The 21,320-nt window shown below is 38.2% G+C and overlaps 3 protein-coding genes across 3 annotated transcripts; 1 reads left to right on the top strand and 2 right to left on the bottom strand.

Annotated features, from left to right (window-relative positions):
* The first annotated feature begins 1,547 nt into the window (after positions 1-1,547).
* Positions 1,548-6,010, top strand: LOC113120138 (26S proteasome non-ATPase regulatory subunit 4-like). The gene is made up of 10 exons (XM_026290072.1): positions 1,548-1,648; positions 2,248-2,388; positions 2,486-2,600; positions 2,772-2,858; positions 2,975-3,043; positions 3,140-3,355; positions 3,483-3,591; positions 5,074-5,205; positions 5,298-5,350; positions 5,541-6,010. The coding sequence occupies exons 1-10, from the start codon at positions 1,623-1,625 to the stop codon at positions 5,709-5,711; spliced, it is 1,119 nt and encodes a 372-aa protein (XP_026145857.1). The 5' UTR covers positions 1,548-1,622; the 3' UTR covers positions 5,712-6,010.
* A 94-nt stretch (positions 6,011-6,104) lies between these two features.
* On the bottom strand, positions 6,105-17,136 carry LOC113120136 (uncharacterized). The gene is made up of 5 exons (XM_026290070.1): positions 16,795-17,136; positions 15,677-15,805; positions 15,196-15,510; positions 14,817-15,119; positions 6,105-14,710 (listed from the first exon to the last, which is right to left on the bottom strand). The coding sequence occupies exons 2-5, from the start codon at positions 15,758-15,760 to the stop codon at positions 6,677-6,679; spliced, it is 8,736 nt and encodes a 2,911-aa protein (XP_026145855.1). The 5' UTR covers positions 15,761-15,805; positions 16,795-17,136; the 3' UTR covers positions 6,105-6,676.
* A 1,502-nt stretch (positions 17,137-18,638) lies between these two features.
* Positions 18,639-21,002, bottom strand: apoea (apolipoprotein Ea). Its single transcript, XM_026290075.1, has 4 exons — positions 20,843-21,002; positions 20,478-20,628; positions 20,052-20,339; positions 18,639-19,153 (listed from the first exon to the last, which is right to left on the bottom strand). Exons 1-4 carry the CDS (start codon positions 20,883-20,885, stop codon positions 18,826-18,828), a joined length of 810 nt encoding a protein of 269 aa, XP_026145860.1. The 5' UTR covers positions 20,886-21,002; the 3' UTR covers positions 18,639-18,825.
* Positions 21,003-21,320: the final 318 nt, after the last annotated feature.

Genomic DNA, 21,320 nt, shown 5'->3' on the forward strand with positions numbered 1-21,320 from the left:
TGGAGTGTCTATTTATACATGTGATTGGGATGATCATTACTAAAATAGAGGTTCATCTAAAACGGGTGCCCAATAGATGGATGGGGAGGGTGGGATAACTTTAAAATATAATATTCATTAATGTTGTGACTAATATGTTAAATGATGTAAAAAAGTTTCTGTGGCTCAATTTGCCCCAGTGTGGGGGTAAGTTGACCCAAGTCAGTGGGTAAGATGCACCATCTGAGTGTAAATTGACCATCTGACTGAATCTGATTCGAGCCCATGTGAAATATTAAAGGGTTAGTTCACCGAAAAATGTCATTAATAACTCACCCTCATGTCATTCCAAACCCGTAAGACCTCCATTCATCTTCGGAACACAGTTAAATATATTTTAGATTTAGTCCGAGAGCTCTCTGTCCCTCCATTGAAACTGTGTGTATGGTATACTGTCCATGTCCAGAAAGGTAAGTAGTCCATGTGACATCAGAGGGTCACTTAGAATTTGTTGAAGCATCGAAAATACATTTTGGTCCAAAAATAACAAAACTATGACTTTATTCAATATTGTCTTCTCTTCCGTGTCTGTTGTGAGAGCGTTCAAAAAAAAGCATTTTGTGATATCCGGTTCACGAACGAATCATTCGATGTAACCGGATCTTCTTGAACCAGCTCACCAAATCGAACTGAATCGCTTGAAACGGTTCACGTCTCCAATAAGCATTAATCCACAAGTGACTTAAGCTGTTAACTTTTTTTAATGTGGCTGACACTCTGAGCTAAAACAAACCAATATCCCAGAGTAATTAATTTACTCAAACATTACACTGACTGAACTGCTGTGAAGAGAGAACTGAAGATGAACACCGAGCCAGATAACAAATGAATGATTGACTCGTTCTCGAGTCAAGAACCGGTTGCATCGGTTTTCAGATCACCAGTAGTGATGGGAAGTTTGGTTCTTTTCCGCAAACCAAACTTTGATGATGTTTTTCTTTCCTTTCTGGACAGGGACAGTATGCCGTACACACAGTTTCAATGGAGGGACAGAAAGCTCTCGGACTAAATCTAAAATATCTTAAACTGTGTTCCAAAGATGAGTCATCAATTACATCATTTTAATTTTTCGGTGAACCCTTTAAGATAATTTACCTCTTTTAAAACTAATTTAATAATCTTTTATTTTTTTTCATACGGTCATATTTCTTTTCTTTAAATGAACTTTTATCTTCCCAAAAACAGACTAAACAGAGAGTTTGTTGAGTAAACAAATAAAAGACTACAGGTCGAAAGATATAGCTGATTTTAATGTGATGAAAAGCATCTTCTGGTTCTAAAGGATTTGATGCATTTGTGCACTGTCCCTTTTAAATAAACTACAAAAGAAATATTTTGAGTGTGAAAATTTTGACAATTGTAATGTTTGGTGTGAACTATCCCTTCAGTCCACATCTTCAGCAACGCGAACTCCCACCACATGTGGGCGCGACAAATAAATGTCTACACCGCGTCCTGTAACAGAAGAAGCTACGGATCCGTCAGCCAATCAGCTTTGCTGTTACAAATCTCGTCAGTGTGTTACATCTGTAAGCCAATCAGCGACGCCGTGACTTTGGGAAACGGACTAGAGGATTTCCAAGATGGGGCTCGAAAGTACTATGGTCTGGTAAGAAATAAATAAACGCGTTGTTTTAGATATATTTGCGCTTTTTACATAGGTAATACTGCTCATAATTACTGTAAATAGATAGGTTTTTCGTTCTGTCACACTTTTGAGGCGATAGATGAGAACAAGTAAGAGAATTCAGTAGTCGGTTTCTGATTACAATGACATTCTCCTGAGTCATAATTCAGCACGGAGCTCTGCCATAAAGAAACGGATCACTAACACAAAAACAGATTTATGAACCATAAACCATCATCTCTTATTAGTGATCTCAGTTTGATAGAGTCTTATTTAGTCTTCTAGAACTGTCATGAAGCGATACTGGTTGTGTCTCAGACACGAGTGAGCAGAATTATTAGTAAAACGCCCTCCAAAGATGTCTAGATAGGCAGCTCACTTGGTATTGATTCACGGACATCTATCTAAAGCAGTTTTCCACTGCTGAAATCCAGTTTACCTACTCTGTCTGTTAAGTAAATATAACCACCAAGTGCTAGAGTTAATTTTTTTAATCTCTTGCAAATGTCAGCACTAAGTTTATGTTTTTGCACTTGTATAAATTGAATGGAAACATGCTGATTGTCTTCACGTGTTAACAGTGTGGACAACAGTGAGTACATGAGGAATGGAGATTTCCTGCCTACCAGATTGCAGGCACAGCAGGATGCTGTCAACATCGTCTGCCACTCAAAGACCCGTAGTAACCCAGAGAACAATGTGGGTTTAATCACAATGGCAAAGTATGTATGTCGGTGTTGTATTTTATTTCATACATGTGAGATATTTCAGTCAATGATGTTGTTTACATGTAATAACACATGTTTTGGTTTGGTGCAGTAATTGTGAGGTCCTCACCACTTTGACAGCAGACACAGGCCGCATTCTCTCGAAGCTTCATGCGGTTCAGCCACTGGGAACGATCTCCTTCTGCACTAGCATACGAGTGGCACATGTAAGTACTTTCATAGATGGCTAAATTGATAGTTTACTCAAAGATAGTTCCTTTTGTGTTCCATAGAGGAAAGAAGTTGATACAATATTTTGAAAATTACTTAAAAAAAAAAAAAAGTTAAATTTGTATTTTAATCTGCTTACATTTACATTTGTGTATGTTTGCATCTAGTTGGCACTAAAGCATAGACAAGGCAAGAACCACAAGATGAGGATTGTTGCTTTTGTGGGCAGCCCAGTAGAGGACAACGAAAAAGATGTACGTTTATTTGTTGTTGTGGTTTTATTGTTCATGAATGACAAATGCTTTTCATCTTTCATTATCAGTCAGTTGTGAATATTTTGGGTTATACAATTTACTACTTTTTTTTCCAGCTGGTAAAGTTGGCAAAGCGGTTGAAAAAAGAAAAGGTCAATGTAGATGTGATCAATTTTGGAGAAGAGGTAACTGGCATGAAACATTTCTTTTGACCACTTTAAAATCTTTCCGATTTCCTTGCTTTGATTTTCCACTTTCTCTCTTTTAATCACTCTGTTCAGGAAGTGAACACAGAGAAACTGACTGCATTTGTGAACACTCTGAATGGAAAGGAGGGCACTGGTTCTCATCTGGTCACAGTGCCCCCTGGGCCCAGTCTGGCTGATGCCCTTCTGTCTTCTCCCATCTTGGCTGGTGATGGTGGCACCATAATGGGCCTGGGTCCAAGTGACTTTGAGTTTGGAGTGGACCCCAGTGCAGACCCAGAACTGGCCCTGGTAAGATACAAATTCTTCTTTCGTAAAACTGCCCTGAAGAAAGGGTCCATAAACTCAACAGGTGAACTGTATGATTTATTTTAATTTGAAACTACAGATATTTATTGAAGTTGCTCTTGATCCATAGGCTCTGCGTGTGTCTATGGAGGAACAAAGGCAGAGGCAGGAAGAGGAGGCTCGAAGGGCGGCCACCCAATCAGCAGCTGAGGCTGGCATTCCCACCTCAACCGCTGATGGTAGGGATGTGTGTAAATGCTTAAAATAGTGAAGGATGATAAGCATAGTGGTTCTGGGCTACCACTGGGTAGACTGCAGGTTTCAACATTTTAAAGGGGGGGTGAAATGCTCGTTTTCACTCAATATCCTATTAATCTTGAGTACCTATAGAGTAGTACTGCATCCTTCATAACTCCAAAAAGTCTTTAGTTTTATTATATTCATAAGAGAAAGATAGTCTGGACCGATTTTTCCCGGAAAAAACACGACAGGCTGGAGGCGTGACGTGTGGGCGGAGCTAAAGAATCACGAGCGCGAGTAAGCTTTTGCGTTGAGAGCATGTGGAAGCTGTGACACAGATCCAGAGGCTGAAATTTAACAAGAGCAGCATCAGCAAACGACGTCTCTATGTGATATGTACTAAAACTGTATATATTTGCTTAGCGGTTTTGGAAAATGACTAAGTTCCACTTTATGTCGTCTTTTTTTTAAGCTGTACATGTGGAAAGTGCAGTTTGAAGACAACATCGCATGTTGTTTACTTGATGTGCTTACGCGCCGGATAAGAGATTTTTGAAGCAGTTTTACTCACCGCATGCGGTTCCAACACACGATCGTGACCCTTTTTCGTTGGGACTGCATTATCCTTAAGAAATAAACGATGCGCAAATCCGGCGTCAAACTGGGCCTTGTTTGTAAAACAAGCATCTTCAAAATGCAGGGAACAAACAAAAACACTTGCACAACTCCGTTGATGCTCTGTAAAAATAAACTCCATCCACTGGTCCCTTAATGCTGTTTTTTTTTTTGTTTTGGTAATCTGTGCAGGGGTGTCTTGCCCTGGCAACCAAAAACACACTTCTTTTGTGACATTTCGCGACGCTCTCGCTCTGATCAGTGAATGTCTGTTGTGCTCTCAGTGCTCTGCTATACGGGAGCGCGCTCTTCCGGCAGAAGTGCCCTAGGACCCATATAAGGAAATTCCGCTCCATCTAACGTCACACAGAGCCATACTCGGAAAAAACTTTCCGAAACTTGTGACAAACTGGAAGAGGTATTTTTGGAACAGAAATACTCCTTCAAACGTACAACTTAATTTTTGAAACTTTGTCCATGTTTAGCATGGGAATCCAACTCTTTAACAGTGTAAAAAACTCAGTATGCATGAAATAGCATTTCACCCCCCCTTTAAGGATTGCGTATTAGGTCTTTCTGGTTAGTATGACTCTGTTAGCCACTGCTGGTAGATGCTGGTACTACACGATCTTTCACATTTTTGTAGTCTTTCATGATGACTTTAACATGGTCCTAATTCTGAACAACCTTTTCATGTATTGATTAATTTGTGTAGCATGTTTATTTTCAAGTAGTAAAATTGCCCTGATGTCTGTTTTTTTTTTTTTATTAAACAGATTTTCAGTCTTTGGTTATGTACTGTTTAGTTGATTCCTATTGCAAGACCAAGTCCTGATTTTCTGTGCCCCTTTTGTTCTCCCCTTCAGAATCAGAAGAAGCTCTTCTGAAGATATCTGCCTCTCAGCCTGAGAGCAGTGTGGTAGCACTTCCAGACTTCAGCAGCATGACAGAAGAAGAGCAGATAGCCTATGCTATGCAGATGTCCCTGGCAGGTGGAGGTTTGTGCCTCCCCATTGTACCTTCTTAGCCTTAAAATATGCTCTGTGTTTGACATAGTATGCAATATTGACCATTATCCCTCTTATGTAAGAATTCGGAGAATCAATGGATACGGGAGCTCCAATGGACACTGCGGAATCTAAGGTATTTAAAATATCTGCTGGGATCACAAGTCTCATGATACTGTGAAAGTAATTTCAAATTGGCTTTTATTTTAAAGGGTCAAATTGCTGAGCAGTTTTTGTTCATAATATATTTTGCACCCGTGAACATTGTTCCCTTATATTCCCTGCTGACTTGTCTTTTCTTTTGCACTTTTTAACTGATTCTACAGGAAGAGGATGATTATGATGTAATGCAGGACCCAGATTTCCTCCAGAGTGTTCTGGAGAATCTACCCGGTGTTGATCCCAACAATGAGGCCATACGTAATGCCATGGGCTCCCTAGCCTCTCAAAGTGGTAACAAACAAGAGGGGAAAAAAGATGATGAGAAGAAGAAATAAATTCAAGTGTCCTGTGATTGATGCAAAAGCGGTTTGACATGTGAAATGTGTTCATTCAAAAAGTGACCATAAGAAGTCCTTATAAAAGCAGTTTTAGATGCATATGGAGTTGCTAAGACATTCACTACTAAATTACTGCAATGTTGTGTGGTACCTTAAAAATTCACACGTAGCTTGCTTTTAATCTTTTTCCCCTTCTGCTCTGTGCACGATTGATTGAATATTTGATAAAACCATGCAAAACATGTAATCTGAACGTTTCTTCTTTATCGATTGCCATTAAAACACATTAAAACTGGTCACAAGTCTTACAGTTTGTTATTTTGCTTAGAAACACATTTTACCTTGGTTTGTCAATAGGAGTTTTGACCATATTAATAAAAATTACACATCAAGTAAGTATGTTTTATTTTTAAAAAAAAAGAATCCACTTAAAAGCATATAATCTTTTGGATCTTTTCAAAGAAAATATTCTAATGTTTTCAAGATCTACACATTTTTACAATAAACAGTATATTTTTTCCCCAGCCAGACATTCATATATGAACACTCAAGGTTAGTCTATGTTTAACCGCCTCTCAATATTACAAAATTGAATTTTAAAAGGTGTTGAACATTGGTGTCGATTTTTACAGAGGAAGGATTAGGAGGTTTTGGAGTTATACAGGAGTTATACAGGATTATGTATACCTATTTACAGATCTTTTACAGAACCAAAACTCACTGAAGGCACAAAAGGAGATGATAAATGGCAGTACAGAGATAACTGAGATAAGGCATAGTGACATGACCCCAGTATCAGAATTCTAACAATCATGTTAGAATGAATAGTCGTAAAGCAAATGTTTCACACTGTTCAAGATGTAAAAAATTCAAGTTGAGCATTCTGCCAATATTTGCTTTAAACATTGGAACCGTAAAACATTTTGGAACTGAAAATGTCTACCTTCTAACATTATCAATGATCAGTGTACTTTTACATATGCATCTCCCATTGCATGAAGTATGTAATGCTCATAAAGGCCCAAAACGCTAGTTAGTTTTTCAGTACAGTCTGCACATTCAAAACTCTCCTCTGACTCTTGTTCTTGACTAGGTTGTTCTACTTCCATGTCAACACTTGTCTCCACAAATGTAGGGCTTGTCTGACAGTTGAGGCTGTAATTATGTTGACCATTTGCCATCACCTTTAGGCTTTCACTTGAATTTAGGTTGGTGGTTTCCTGATCTGAAGTGGCCTGAGGTAGGTGTGAGCTGTCAGATTGAAAAGTGATTTCACTATTTGGAAGTTCAGGAACAGAATTCTGAGAGTCTGAGACTGCTGGTTCATCAGGGTCCAAATCAATGACTGGGATGTGTACTCTGTGACAAGGGGACACATAGAGCTTGTCAGGGTGGGAATAAACATACAGGCTGTCATCATTGGGTATGCTATCAAGTTTGAGGTTTGATATATGATTCCTGTGAGTGGAAGGTGGGGAAGATGTTGTGTCATTACAACAAGAATCGGACAGTTTTGAGGTAGGTAATACCGCTGGACGGATGTGAGTCTTTGCATCTCGAGAATGACGTATCTGATGAGCGTAGAGCAAATCTCCAGTTGAAAAGCTAGCTTTACACCTTTTGCATTTGTGAGGAAAATCAAGTGGCTTTGATGGAATATCTGGGAGGGCCAGTCCATTGTGTGTGGTGTGTGTTTTCATGTGTTCCTTTAAAACTCTTGTATTTGTGAATGATAGATTACAAAGGAGACAAATGTGAGAGGTAGAGCCATTGTGAAGAAGACTGTGCTTGATTAGGTTTGTTAAACTACTGAAAGTCTTAGAACAGACATCACATTTCAGACTTTTACAAAGTTTATGAGACTCACATTGGTGAGCATGTAAGCTTGCCTCCTGAATGAAGGTTTTAGGACAGAGCGGACAAGCATATGGTCTCTGCCCGGCATGGTCAATCATATGCTCTCTAAAAGAGCTAAAGAAACGAAACTGCAGATTGCACTGGGCACAGGAGTAACAACGGCTTTTTAGACGATGACGCTGCTGATGTAGCCATAGTTTACTCCACCTTTCAAAGAACTGTCCGCAATGTGCACAAGTATATCTGAAACCAGGAGCATGCGTTTGCAGATGAGCACTCAAATCCCTGTACCTCTCGAATCGCTGACCACAACGTGAACAATTAAATTTCAGCTCTGAGTTCAGAGTTATTTCAATGCATTCTAGAGAGCTACTTGGGGAAGTATAGTTAACATCTGAACGAGTGGGTGATTGAGCATTTGGGAGCTTGAGGGGTGAATGAGCAGAATATGTTTTAGGAAGTTTTGAAGGGTCTGTATGTCTTGTTTGTGTAGGTTCCACATCCACCATTTGAGGCCGTTGCGGGAGCTGTTCTGAGCTGGTTGGTGTTTGGGAATTCAGCTGAAATCCTGTACTTGGTAGACTCTGGGATGAGGTACACTTTAGAGGGTAGATTTGGGTAACACTTTGCAAGATTTCGGCGAGTGATGCACCACAAATCTTCTCCTCCCCACTTGACTGGCAACAAACTTCACAGTGCACATTCATCTCTGAATCCTTCTCATAACACTGTCCACAAGAAAAACAAATATATGGGGGAGAGCTGGTGTGTGTTTGAAGGTGAAGAGTGTATTGGCACCATTTCCTGAAAAGCTGTTTGCATATTTGACACTTGAAGAATACTGGTGTGTTCACTTGACCATCAACTCCTTGACTTACAATGAAGCCCTCAATGTTACTGCTTGCCTCATCATTTCTCCTTGCAATGCATGTTTTCGATGCTTGGTGCATCCTAAGTGCAGACAGGGCACTGAATCCATGACCGCAATGAAAACAGGAGAAAGGTGTCTCACCAGCATGGTCTTGAGAATGCTTTTTTAGGGCCTTTAGTTGGTTAAAGCCTTTTCCACAAATTGAGCAAGCATATGGTTTAACAGGCCAGTGGGTTTTTCCATGAGCTACGAGGCTTGACTCTTTCAAAAATGTCTTCCCACAGTCTTTGCAAGTCAAGGGCTTCTCAGCTTCATGCACTTGCATGTGATCCTGCAATTTGACTCGTTTTGCAAAGTTTTTCTTGCGAATAAGAGACCCACAATTGTTTGGTGTCTCCGAAGACAAATTTGATGAAGTATTGCTCTTGCTCTTAATGCGTTTTTGTGGTTCACTGTTAGCTTGAGATTTCTGCAGGTGAACTTTAAAATGACATAGCAAATCATCTTTCTGCAAAAACTTTTGGCTACAACAAGGACAAGGAAAAGAGGTATCCTGTTTATGCACGTTATTGTGGGACTTTAATTTAGACAGCTGAGAAAATGTTTTTCCACAGATCTTGCATTTGTAGGGTTTGTCCCCAGTATGAACACGTTGATGAATGGTAAATGCTGTAATGTGCCGAAAAGAAACTCCACAGTATTTGCAGGTGAGAGGTTTCTTCACTATTTCTTTAGGCTTGGATCTTATAGTCCTGTTATTAGTCACGTTGTTTGGCATTACAACACAGTCTTCACTATCCTGTGTGAAACTATCCTCCTTCCATTCTGCAGAAGGCTGGAATGCATTTTCTGGCTCTGGTGAGTTATCAAGTATTTTTTCTCCTGACATTTCCATGCTTCCTCCATCAGCTTCCTGAGTACATTTCAGCTCAGTGTTGGGTTTAATTTTTGTATCCAGAGAAATTTGTTCCGACTCCTCCTTGACCACATTCCTAGAAATTAAATTACAAATTCCTCTTGAGACTACTCTATTATCAGTATAGGACTGCACGGAAACCTCAAATGCACTGTTTTCTTCCACTTTGCACTTCTTGACTTCTTTCATTAAATTGGAGGACAGGTCACTGGGAGAACTGCATAGGATGTCTGTTTTTGGTGTTGTCTTGCAGGTCCCTGCAGTTATTGGTGCAGTCATTTCAACATTGTCTGACTTGGTTTTCTCAATATCATTTTTCTCGGGTGTGACTATATTATTTTGGTCCTCAGTGGGACGTTTACTTGTCATACTGAACTTTGTCAGTAAACCTTTGGCAGGTTCAAACAAGCCATCATTAATTTTTCGTCTCTTCCGACCACGTTTTCTTCCTCTCAGTACTTTAATTGTTGCCTTATTCTCTATCTTTTTATCTGCCAACACATCACTATCTTGAATAGCATTTTTTTCACAGAGTTTCTGTTTTGTCACAGTCCCAGATATAGTGAAAGATGTTTTCCCTTCCTCATTAAACACATTTGTGGAGTTTTGTGGGATGGAAGTTATGTCTGCTTTTTGAAAACCTTTGACAGATGTTACAGATGTTCTGCTAGATACTCTCAAGCTTGTTAACTTTGGGTCTCTCATTGGACTTTTAAGGTTCTTCCCTTTTTTATGCCCAGATGTAGGGATGCTGTGTGACAAGAGATCATTAGCACTCTGAAGGGATTCTGAGGGATCAGTTCCCAATTGTTTGGTAACAATTACATTTTTATCCATGTCTTTTTGCTTTATTGGACTTGCAGCTGCTTTGAAAGTACTTTCAGTGCTGTCTTGACATGGAGAGAGATCTGAGATCTGGACAGATGAAGAGGTGTTATCTTCTAAATTTGCTACAAATAATTTCTGTTTCTTGCGTTTCTTTGAAGGGGGTCTTCCTCGTCTTCGTGGCTTTTTCTCAACAGTGTATTGGTTTTCACAATCAGCAGTTTGCATGGAACTTGAAAGAGTCTCACCAAGTGCTGTGTGACACTCAGTGATGTCTAAAGAGAGTGTGCTCTTGCCCTGGGTTAACATATTCTCAACAACTATACCTGAGTTTATTTTTTGTGTGCGGGTTGATTTTCTTGATTTCAGTACGGGTTCTCCTGGAATATCAGAAGTTTGAATTTGTGTGTTGTTTTTAAAATCACAGGGAGTTCTGTTGTCATAACATATATCTTTATGTTCCTCTTCTTTATTGGTTTGAGTTAACAGGCAAGCCATCTTCCTCTTCTTTCGTCCAGGTTTTCTACCCCTTTTCTTAGGGGGTTTTGTGGCTTTGAGGTCAACCATAGCAACATCTTTTTCAGACTGCTGTGAGCCTTCGGTCTGACTATCAGACAGTTTACATAAATCTGCAGCCTGTGTGACAGTGACCATGACACCTGCCTCATCTGATCCAATGTTGTTCTCTTGAGACAAAGAAACACTAGTAAATCCATGTGCTTCTGCAATTTCCATTGATTTTTTTGATTTCTTCTTAGCAATCTTTAAATGCTGGTCACAGCTGACTGTTTCAGAATTCTCAGTGGCTACCCCTCTCACAACAGATGGTAAATCTGACATTTTGCCCTCTCTGTGAGCCAGCTCTAGGTTATTGCTTTGCTCATTCTCTTCTTTTTGCTCAAGCAATTGTTTATTTTGTGTTTTCTTTGCCTTCTTCTGTGAGCCCCGAGGGCTGGCAACATCTTTAGTTGTAATGAAAACCTGGTTTTCAACATGACTTTCAGCTGTTTCATTCACATTGTCTGTCTTTATGCAAGGGTCTTGTGTTGCATCCTTACTCTGAGATACTGGTGGAGGCAGAACCACATCCTCTGGTTGATCATTGATGACTTCCAGTGCAAATGTTCTATTTTCCTTACATTTCTTTGTCATGGCTTCTGACCATGAGTTTGTCTTTCTGTTTAAAGCTGAATTTTCTTGTTGCACTGTAGATTGTTCTCTAATGTCGCTGATTGCTTGGGTAATGTGTGTTTTGCATTTAGTGGCCTTTTTAGGCTGTTTTTTTATCCTCACTTTTGTCTTCTTTTGTTTGAGGACATCTGAATTATCCGTTTCTGCGGCCGATGTAAAATCAAATGGATGGATTTCTTGTTGCATTGTCTGGTCAGCTGAGGGTGTATGTACTGCTTCGTGTTTAATGTCAGACATTTTCCTAAATTCTTTTGCTGTGCTGTGAACTGAAGTTGAAAAACATTCTGTTTGCTTCAGAGTGAGTGTAGAAGCCTGCATTTTGAAAAGAGCAGCTGAATGGTCATCCTTAATTTCCTGCCTAATTGCCTTTTCCACAGTTCTTTTTTCTTTTAAACTGGAGTGAACTGGAGGCTGTGAACTGGAGGCTACTATGTTTACATCAGATTTTGAGGGTACTGCGGCCAGATCTTCTTGCTGGTGTACACTGAGTATTTCTGCAGCCTCATTTTTGATTTTTCTTGGCTTTTTCATTGGGCTGCTTAGTCTAAAACAGCTTGAAGAGTCAATCACTGGAGGTAAAACAGAACTTTCTTGTGTCACAGTTGCTAACAAAGATGTTTCTTCTACCAAATTACCATTTAAGTGGTTGTCATTTGTTTTGTTTCTAGAAAATCTGGCTTTCACAGTCTCTTCTGGATTTGAAACCACAATAGATGAAAAATCTTCTGAGGGTGGTAAAGTGACATCGTCCTGTTGGCTAGTAGTAGATGATTGTGCTTCTATAAACTTGATGTCTGTCGTTCTCCTCTTACTTGATGGCTTTTCTGTGTTCTTTTGGCTGAAACCTGAATAGTCAGTTTCTGTAGCATTCACAGAATCAACTGAAGAAAGAGTCATATGAACGGGTTCACAGTTCTCACCGACTGTTTTATGAGAAACATTTTTATCAAGTTTTTTTCTTGTTCTTTTTGTAGTTGGTTGCACAATGCTGACATCAGATTCTGCAAGTGCATCTAAAGCACTTTGTTGAGTTGTTGTTTGGTCAAATTCAGGTAGATGTATTGCTTCACATTTAATCCGTGACAATTTATTTTTCGGTGACTTTCTTGGTGTTCTGAGAATAACAGGAGGCTCGACTTCATTTCCTACATTTGAAACAGAATCTGGTTGCTTAGGACTCTTTGCTTTCACATTTTTAGTTTTAGGAGTCATCGTGTTTTCCATATCCTCTTGTGGACACACGTTGGGTGTTTTTGCTGATTTGTTGATATGCGCTCTTTTCTTCTGCTTTGATTTCTTTGGGTTATTCTGAGGGCTTAGAGTTTTCAAAGATTCAGTCACTGAGGTTGAAACAGAATCTGTTTGACCCTCAGAGTCTTGTGAAGACTGTCTATTCAGCAGACTAGTAGCATTACTATTTTTTCCTGTAGAAACCTTTAAAGGAAGCCCTTTGACATCCATGTCTGGCTCAGCTTCTGAAAACAACGTGGGAACATCTTTATGTGGATCATCTTTGCTTTGTAGTGTTTGCTTTGTAGCCTTTTTTCTGGACTTTAGTAATTTGTTTGAAATGGACTCTAGACTAGAGGTGGCATGTTCCAATACTGCTGGATTACTGACTCCTTTCATTGGAGTGGTGTCACTGGCCGGAAAAAGTGATTTACAGTCCTCTTCTGGGGACAAGACAGTGCTTTGAGACGAACCCTGATTGTCAAGAATAGCAGAGTTTTTTGCCTTTAAACGTAACCTTGTTTTTTTCTTCAGTTTCTTTCTAGACACAGCCTTCCTGTTGATGCTAGCATTTGATGGTACTTCTTCCTGTGAGGCTTCAGAGCAGAACTGATCAGGCTTTTGTGAGGTCTCTGCTGTATCTTCCAGTAGCTTAAGTTGTACCATCCGACATTTTTTACTGGGTGCAAGTGGGTTTACATCACCATATGTAATTAAGTCCTCTTCTGGTGCAGTGCTGTCATGATCAGCCAATAAAACATTTTGATTATCTTTCTCACATCCTGTTGTGTCTAGTTTTTCTGATCCATACATAGAACAGTCATCTCTTTTATTAGATTTGTGTATTGGTCCTTTTAATGCCTCAAGTTCAGATTGTTTTCTTTTTCTTGCTTTCTTATTCCTTTGCGATGCTTTTTGTAGGTTATGCTGAGAGGAGCAGTCCGTCCTCGATGTGGGAGTAGGTGGAGCTTCCTGAATATTCTCAGTAGATGGAGGAATACTGCTTTCTGAAGTAATGCTGAGAAGTACCTTTTCACTTCTTTCAGAGTTTTTTACATTCTCGTTAAAAGGCAGAAGAACTGTACTTAGACTTATTGGGTTTTGTTTTTCTTGGACATTAATATCACATTCATCTGCATTTCTTTGAGTAAACACAGAAGTTGAGGTAAGTGTCAATGTCACATTTTTTGAATTGCTCTCTTGAAAACAAAGCTCATCTAATTTGCCACTTTCGACTGGCTCAAACTGAGAATCTTGGCATTCACAATCAGTGTGAATTCTGTTGGATACAACAGGTAGATCTGGAACCGTCTCTGATTCTGAAGAAGAGTTCTGAATTTCAGGGGCACATTTTGTTTCTACCTTTAGACTGAGTTCAGTTTTGGTGTTTATAGATTTCTCTTGAATATCATTAGTTTCTATTTTTCCTGGCACAGGTAGACTGTTCTCAGAGATTCTTTCTTCTGTTGGGATCCGCAGTTTGTCATTTTCATATTCCACCACAGCTGTGTTATGACTGCCCACTGAGGATGGAGTTGGTACAAGATCATAAACTTGCTTTTTTAGCTTACTGCCCAAGTATTGACTGTTGGGCAGATATGCAGAATTTTGTTTTATTACTGTAGTCTCAGAGACATGTGGATTGCTTGTCTTTACTCTCTCATCTTGCACATTGTGCTGTGAGGAAAGATCCTGAGAATTAACTGTTTTTCCATCTGTAACCTCTGCTTGGTGACAGCCCTTTTGAAGCTCAAGATGATGAAGACCATATACAGTAGAACTTTCAGGAGCAGTTTCAATGTTTTCTTCTGCATGTTTGAAGCCAGTATTTGTGCTGCCAGTTTTTCTAGGACTGACACCTTTGCACGATAGCCCACATTGTTGTGTTGTTCCCTGGAGAGTGTGATCAACAGACTGATTGTGCAAAAGATTACCTGGAAACTGTTCGCTTTTCATAAGACTTTCTGATGAAGAAAAAGAAATGAATGAACTCCTGTTGAATCCTGGTGATAACACTGCCTCATGTTTTCTGATTCCAGTAATTCCAAGTTCCTCTTTTCCTAGAGATGATCCAACATCTAATATGCTTCGCTCCTCATGTTTTCCCTGAAAACAGATTAAATATATGACAATAAATTAATTATTTTGTTCTTTGATGGCTCATTTTACACTCTGTTTTATAAAATCTACATTTTATAATATCAGCACTTACCATTTCCAGAACATCTTTATTTTTACTAATGTCATCTGACAACATTGACATAAAGAAATCCGAGTTTTCTTTTACTCCGTCCCCATCTATCTTCTCGTTTAGTTTGGAACCTGCAATCTGATAGTGGTCCTTAAATCTAAAATTTGCCTCAGTTTCAGGTCCTTTATATATAGGATTATAGTCCATTAAGGGGCCACGTTCATCCATGGATAAAGTCTGTTCCATTTCCATTCCATTACTCATCTCTAAAGAATCTTTGATCACTGATGTCCAATTACCATTTCCCTGGTCCACTTCTCTGTTCTGTGAAAAGACAGATATTAAATAACAATGGAGAAATACATTTTTGTTTTGGTTATGCAGTGTAGAGTTTACATACCTTTTCGTGTGTCACATATTGGGCACACCTGAGAGGAACCATATGTGTGGCACTAGCTAATGCTTCACCCAAAGGGTCTTTAAAACAATCACTTTCTTTCCTTCTCTCCACTGCTAACTTTTCATCCACTGCAGTGTCAGGTTGGATGAGACAATGTTTATCAGGAGAATAGGAATATTTATCGGAGTTTGTTAATATTGCTGAAGAAGTTCCATGGTAATCTGGTAGCAAAGCCTTAAATGCACCACTCATACAAGATGACAGTGGTGTCATTTGTTCTCCAGCAGCAAAACTGTCTCCTATCACGTCATGCTCCTAAAGAGATATATGAGTTTAGAAGGGATGCAACCTAATATTCTTGCTCTTCACCTACCTTTGGCTTTGTTTGGAGCTTTGAGAGAACTCTTCTGCTTTTTCACAATCATTTTCCTCAGTCTTTACTTTAGCACAATGTACAAAAAATAAAATGACTGCAACCTACCTCCTGACGTTCCCCTGCTGTATCATAGGGAAGCCTGCTGTCATGGCTTCCATGTTTATTCCATGGTGGTAACTCGCCATCCATGGTACCCAAATGGTTTATTGGACATGCAATGCTCTTATGAAATGCCTGTGAGGGGGGAAAAATGTTTAGATTTAGTTCCAAAGTTTAACTGAAGATTTGAGCATTTCTTATGAATCAAAAATGTTTACAACCAAAATGAATTTTTTATATTCAAACACACAAACACAAACACACACACACACACAAATATACATATATATCAAATTTATTTTTAGCTACATATTTTATGTGTCAGAAAATAGAAGACTGCTTCATCAAGACCTGAAGATGACTGCATAAAATAACACTCTCTTTTCAATTATTTACTTTTAATATGCATACCTGCACCTTCTCTGTCTTGTAAGGTAACATTTTCAAGTCTGAAACTGCCCAAACATATCTATACATACCTCTATGGTATAGAGTAAAGAAGTAACTTTTTATAAACATATAATAAATACTTGTAAATATGTATTTTCCTGTAAATATTCTACAATTATAGTTACTTGTTTTGGTTTTGATTCCTTACCTAAATTTATATTAACAAACAGACAAACAACTCAGACTAACTCCCTAGGAGATTATATATATGTATAGAGAGAGAGAGAGAGAGATTATAATAGTGTTTTTTTTCTTTATCTACATTTTAAAAGAACAGGGGGAGGGGGAGTGTTTATAAATATACTAAATTACTTGCACAACAAGGTGGGGGAGAATAATTTAGTCTGAGCTTCTTCTGCAGTCTACCATAAAATATTACTCAAAAGCATTTATTTATATTGCACAAATCGTATTCAAACAGTAATTCGAAGGTTTGACTGACACAGTTTGTTTGTTGGTCGCGCCTGAACCTTAGCTTTGTGCTAATTCGCAAACTATTACTGCATTTATGTAAATGTGCATGAAACACGATTTAAATGTTAAGTGAAAGCATCAGTAGTGCTCTGTTCGATGAACAGCATAAAGCAGTTCGCGTTGGCCAGTTTGGAAAATAAAAAAATAAATGAAAATATTCGTCAAGCCACTAGGAGAAAACAGTGGGCTCGTGCACTCACCGATGTGGTCGGCGCGCGTAGTCCCTGGCTCGCGGACGGTCATTTATTATTCGTTATTTCGAGTATGTCCATTTACCTCTGAGCGTTGCAACCGTATGAATATCCGTGTCGAGTAATTATTTTTTTCTGTTTAATGCATCTGCTTATGGTCCTCGTGGTGGTCTGTTGTGAGGTCCTGGTATATCCAAACACAACATCCGTAATAGACCGGAAGACCCAGAGGTCTGTGTGGTGTGGGACGCTTCTCTGTGTAGTACCGTTGAGTGCATGAAATGCAAAAATTGGCCCAAGCCACTAAGGCGCAGCCTTAAAAAATGTTAATTTTGAGGCACTCTGTAGAGCACACCGTTTGACCTACCAAAATTCACACACACATAACATAGATCTCATCAAGCCGAACAACTTTCGTGATGACAGTCTGTAACGTAACTGCTCTATCCAACAGTAAGTCGGCTATAGATTATATGAAAAACTTATACTTAATCCGATTTTGAATCAAACTTAAGCAGTTTGTTCGTTGGATGATGCTGAATCCGATCAAATATAAAGGACTGTTAGGAATCAAAGTTATAGCGCCACCAAAAGGCAGCAGGAAGTGTGTCATTTTAAAAATGCTTTTGAAAAATGCACGTTTATTCTTCCCCGATTTGCTTCAAACTTCAATGTGAAAAAAAAGAAAAACACGGCCAATGAAAATCTGTAAAGGGGTCCTTGATATATTAAATACTTTCCGACATGGCAACATGTCAAACTTGAATATTATTTTCAGTTTTTTTTGAGGCTGTTAACATAGAATTTCAAATTCGACACACGCATCAGCATTAATAATAGATAGATAATGGCAAAAGATCATAAAAGGAGCGGAGCAGGCACTCTATATCACCACCTTTGAACAATAGTGGGGGGGGGGGGGGGGTTAGCTACTGTCACCAGTCTCTGTAAATATATCGTTCTCATCAAGCCAGACAACTTTCTTATTTACAGTCATTAGCTACGATCAACAGGAAGTCAGTTATTTTAGTTTGAATGTAGATTTTTGGGGAAAATCAGGCTGTGCATCAGTGCATACTCCTCAGAGGAGAATTATACTATACACACCAAGCTTTGTCTACATAATGCCAAAAAATTGAGGAACCTAAACTGCAAAGATTTTGGATATCCTGAATGGTGCTGCCATGGCGATTTATTAAAGTAACAGCAAAAAAGGAAACAGTGTTTTTCTTTTCTTAATCTTTTCATTTTTCGAAAACAAGCTTAGTTTCAGAAATGTATCATGCTCAGGAGCCACCAATTTTTTTTAACTATCTGACAGTTAAACAAGTAGATAATTATTGTAATACCAACGATGACCACCGGATGTAGTCATAAAATAAGAAATATTCTAATCCTGTTCAGCTCATCCTCAGTATAACAGAAAGTAAATAATAATACATAGAATCCGTTGATATGGATCTTTTTGGTAAGATTTTTATTTTTATGAATTTAGATTTTAGATTTTACATGGAATGTTAATGTTTTATTATGCTGGTTTGAAAAAAGGTACTAGTGAAGTGTTAATTTTTATTTATATATTTTTTTAAAAGCACAGTTTATTTTTAATATTAATAATAAAAGTCATGACTCCTAATGTTAATATAGGCTTATTTTTATACAGACATATACAAGACCTATATATTTCTACCCTTAAGATCCACAAAAATATGAAAATCACTTTAACCCAGAAATTAAAACATGTTTATAGTGTAATTTCTTATGTATTTTTAAATAAGAGATTCAGACAAAAGTAAGTGATGTCATTGACCCATATACATGTGATACACAGACAATTAACCAGAATACTAATACTCATTGGTAGATGCTGGTTTTATTGAGCTTTATATTACATAGTTTACATCTGTTGTTATATCCATGTAGTACTAATGGTATATTTCACTCATTACTTTGACATTTCCATTACCTTAATTTCTATAAGCAACATTTAGCGAAAAGCTTATTCTATTATTTTTCCTATGGGACCTAATTCTTACGGTATTACAAGCCCTCCATGACTGTCTCCAGTTGCTTATGGACCTGAGACACATAGGGCTCAAACCAATTTTTTATCTCCTCTGCCTTTTCCTGCATTGTGTTACGCATATCTTCTGTGTTCTTCTCAACTTTCTCTTTGAGGTCCTGCATTCGTGATTCCAGTTTCTCTTTTATTCCTTCTCCCTGGCTTCTCAGCAGTTCTGCCAGAGTTGTCATCTTCTCTTCAGCACGCTGATGCACTGAGGTGAAGTAAGGCTCGAGACGATCCTTCATATCCTCCATACCCTGAGTAGCACGAGACTGAACCTCCTCAAAGTATGTGGACATTTTCCTTTAGAGCAGAGAAGAAACAATCATAGAATTTTCATAGATTAGAATTTACTTGTTTTACTTGTAACATATATATATATTTTTTTATTTTATCTAATAACTGAATTCTTTTAATTCTTTTGACTATCATATCTATTGCTCATTCTATGGTAATAGAAACATCAAAATCAAAATGTAAATCTTTTTATTTATTTAATGTACATCCTAAACTGTCAGTGTCAATAAGGCATATTAAACAATGCTGTTCAATATTAAACATGAACAATATATACATGAACAGAAAGTTTGCTATGTACACTACCATTCAAAAATATGAGGTTGGTCATATATTTTATGTTCTCTTTGAAGTCTCTTATGCTCACCAAAGTTGCAGTTATTTTATAAAAAAATACTCTAAATTATGAATATTATAAAATATTACAGTTCAAAATAACTGCTTTCTATTTATATATTTTTTAAAATCTAATTTATTCCTGTGATGACAAAGCTGAATTTTCAGCAACTATTATTTATATTTTAAGTGTCACATGTACCTTAAGAAATTCTAATACGCTGATATGCTCATTCAAATATGCTGATTTTCTGCTCAAGAAACATTTATAATTATTATTATTAATATCAATGTTGGAAACAGTTACGTTGTTTAATATTGTTGTGGAAACTGTTATTTTTTTCCCAGGATACTTTGATGAATAGAAAGTTCAAAAAATGTGTTACATTATAAATGTCTTTACTGCCACTTAAATGTTTTCAATTTAATAATGTATTCAATTTAATGCATGCAAATTAATTAATGTATTTACTTATTTTAAATCTGCACAAACGGTAGGGTACCTTTTATAGAGGTGGAACAAAAGATATGCAGTAATTGAGATTAGATCATTACTGCCGTCACTCACTTGTTGATCTCTTGGATGTCCTTGTTAAAACGTTTCCTTAGTTTCTTGGCATAGTTGTTGACCCTGTTCTTGACCTCATCAGCGTTCTGTTCCACAATGGTTCGGAGCTCCTCTGTGTATTCACCGACACGATCCTTAGCGTCCTCCATATGTGTGCGGAGCTTATTCGCCAGCAGCTGAACATCTTCATTGAATCTCTTGGCAGTCTCCTGTGCATAAGGGGCCAGTTTGGTGTGCAAGTCATCTTTGTACATTTGCAGCTCCATCATGGTGTCACTGATCAGAGTGCTGCAAAGCAATATATTTCATTGTCATACATCAGCTTTCTTGACACTGGACTGGAATGAGTCTAGCTTTTCCTACGTCTTTACAGATTCAAAATCTCAAATATTTGCTCTGCTACAATGTTTTGTAGCATTTACTCACTCTAGTTCCCTGCCGAGCTGGGTGGCCTTGATGTTGTCCCTCATCTCCTCAGCCTTAGAGGTCAGCCCGGACACATGGTTCCAGAACTGATCCACTGCCTCTTCCCAGCGGCTTTTTGGTTCATCCTGAAACAGGAAGTTCCCCTGGCAGCCTGCAAAGTCAGAATGGAGCACAAATATATTCTTTAATGTGTCAAATATTTGTTAATGTTGTCAGTTGTAGACATCTCATCTGTACCATCAAGCTCTCAAAGAAAACCATCACATAATCCATTCAAATGGTCTGCCGAAGTGATCCAAGTTCTAAGCATAAGCATAGATGCATTTTGAGTTTGTGAAGATTTGATTTCATTGGTGATCTCTTACCTGAAATAACAGCGAGAGAAAAGATTACAGCCACAAACTTCATGATTGGTTTTGGACAGTACACCAGACAGATTTTCCAATGTGTTCTGTAACGAGAGTTTGGAAGCAGCTGGTATTTATATGACTTGGATCACAGTCATGTTGATAGCCATAATGTGACTGAACAGGTGAATTGGCAGCTTGTGTCCAAAGTTCTTCTCTTTAGATACTTGTTTATCGCAGTCTTCCATTCCACGTTGCATGATTAAGGTTCCAAAAGGACACAATGTTCTATAATTTAAAAACTGGTTCATTAAAAACTAATGTAGCTCATTGGGTTAGGTGTTCTAGCCAGAGGTATCTCAGTGAAAGCACCGAACAAAGTCACAATGTCATATTTGAACATCAGTGTATTTTTATTGAACACCATTGAATTGTTAATACCATGATAATCATAAAGCAGCAGAAAACAGATTGACCGAGTCATAAAAAGTGGGAC

This window comes from Carassius auratus, chromosome 19 (assembly GCF_003368295.1).
Source record: "Carassius auratus strain Wakin chromosome 19, ASM336829v1, whole genome shotgun sequence".
Lineage (NCBI taxonomy): Eukaryota > Metazoa > Chordata > Actinopteri > Cypriniformes > Cyprinidae > Carassius > Carassius auratus.

Excerpts from the sequence above, each read along its gene's own strand:
- LOC113120138 (XM_026290072.1), top strand. The coding sequence starts at position 1,623 with ATGGGGCTCGAAAGTACTATGGTCTG. Across the intron at positions 2,389-2,485 it reads GGTTTAATCACAATGGCAAA|TAATTGTGAGGTCCTCACCA; the intron begins GTATGTATGTCG and ends GGTTTGGTGCAG. Across the intron at positions 2,859-2,974 it reads TAGAGGACAACGAAAAAGAT|CTGGTAAAGTTGGCAAAGCG; the intron begins GTACGTTTATTT and ends TTTTTTTTCCAG.
- LOC113120136 (XM_026290070.1), bottom strand. The coding sequence starts at position 15,760 with ATGGATGGCGAGTTACCACCATGGAATAAACATGGAAGCCATGACAGC. Across the intron at positions 15,511-15,676 it reads CAGCAGGGGAACGTCAGGAG|GAGCATGACGTGATAGGAGA; the intron begins GTAGGTTGCAGT and ends ATATCTCTTTAG. Across the intron at positions 14,711-14,816 it reads ATAAAGATGTTCTGGAAATG|GGAAAACATGAGGAGCGAAG; the intron begins GTAAGTGCTGAT and ends ATCTGTTTTCAG.
- apoea (XM_026290075.1), bottom strand. The coding sequence starts at position 20,885 with ATGAAGTTTGTGGCTGTAATCTTTTCTCTCGCTGTTATTTCAG. Across the intron at positions 20,629-20,842 it reads TTCTCTCGCTGTTATTTCAG|GCTGCCAGGGGAACTTCCTG; the intron begins GTAAGAGATCAC and ends CTGACTTTGCAG. Across the intron at positions 19,154-20,051 it reads GACATCCAAGAGATCAACAA|GAAAATGTCCACATACTTTG; the intron begins GTGAGTGACGGC and ends TCTGCTCTAAAG.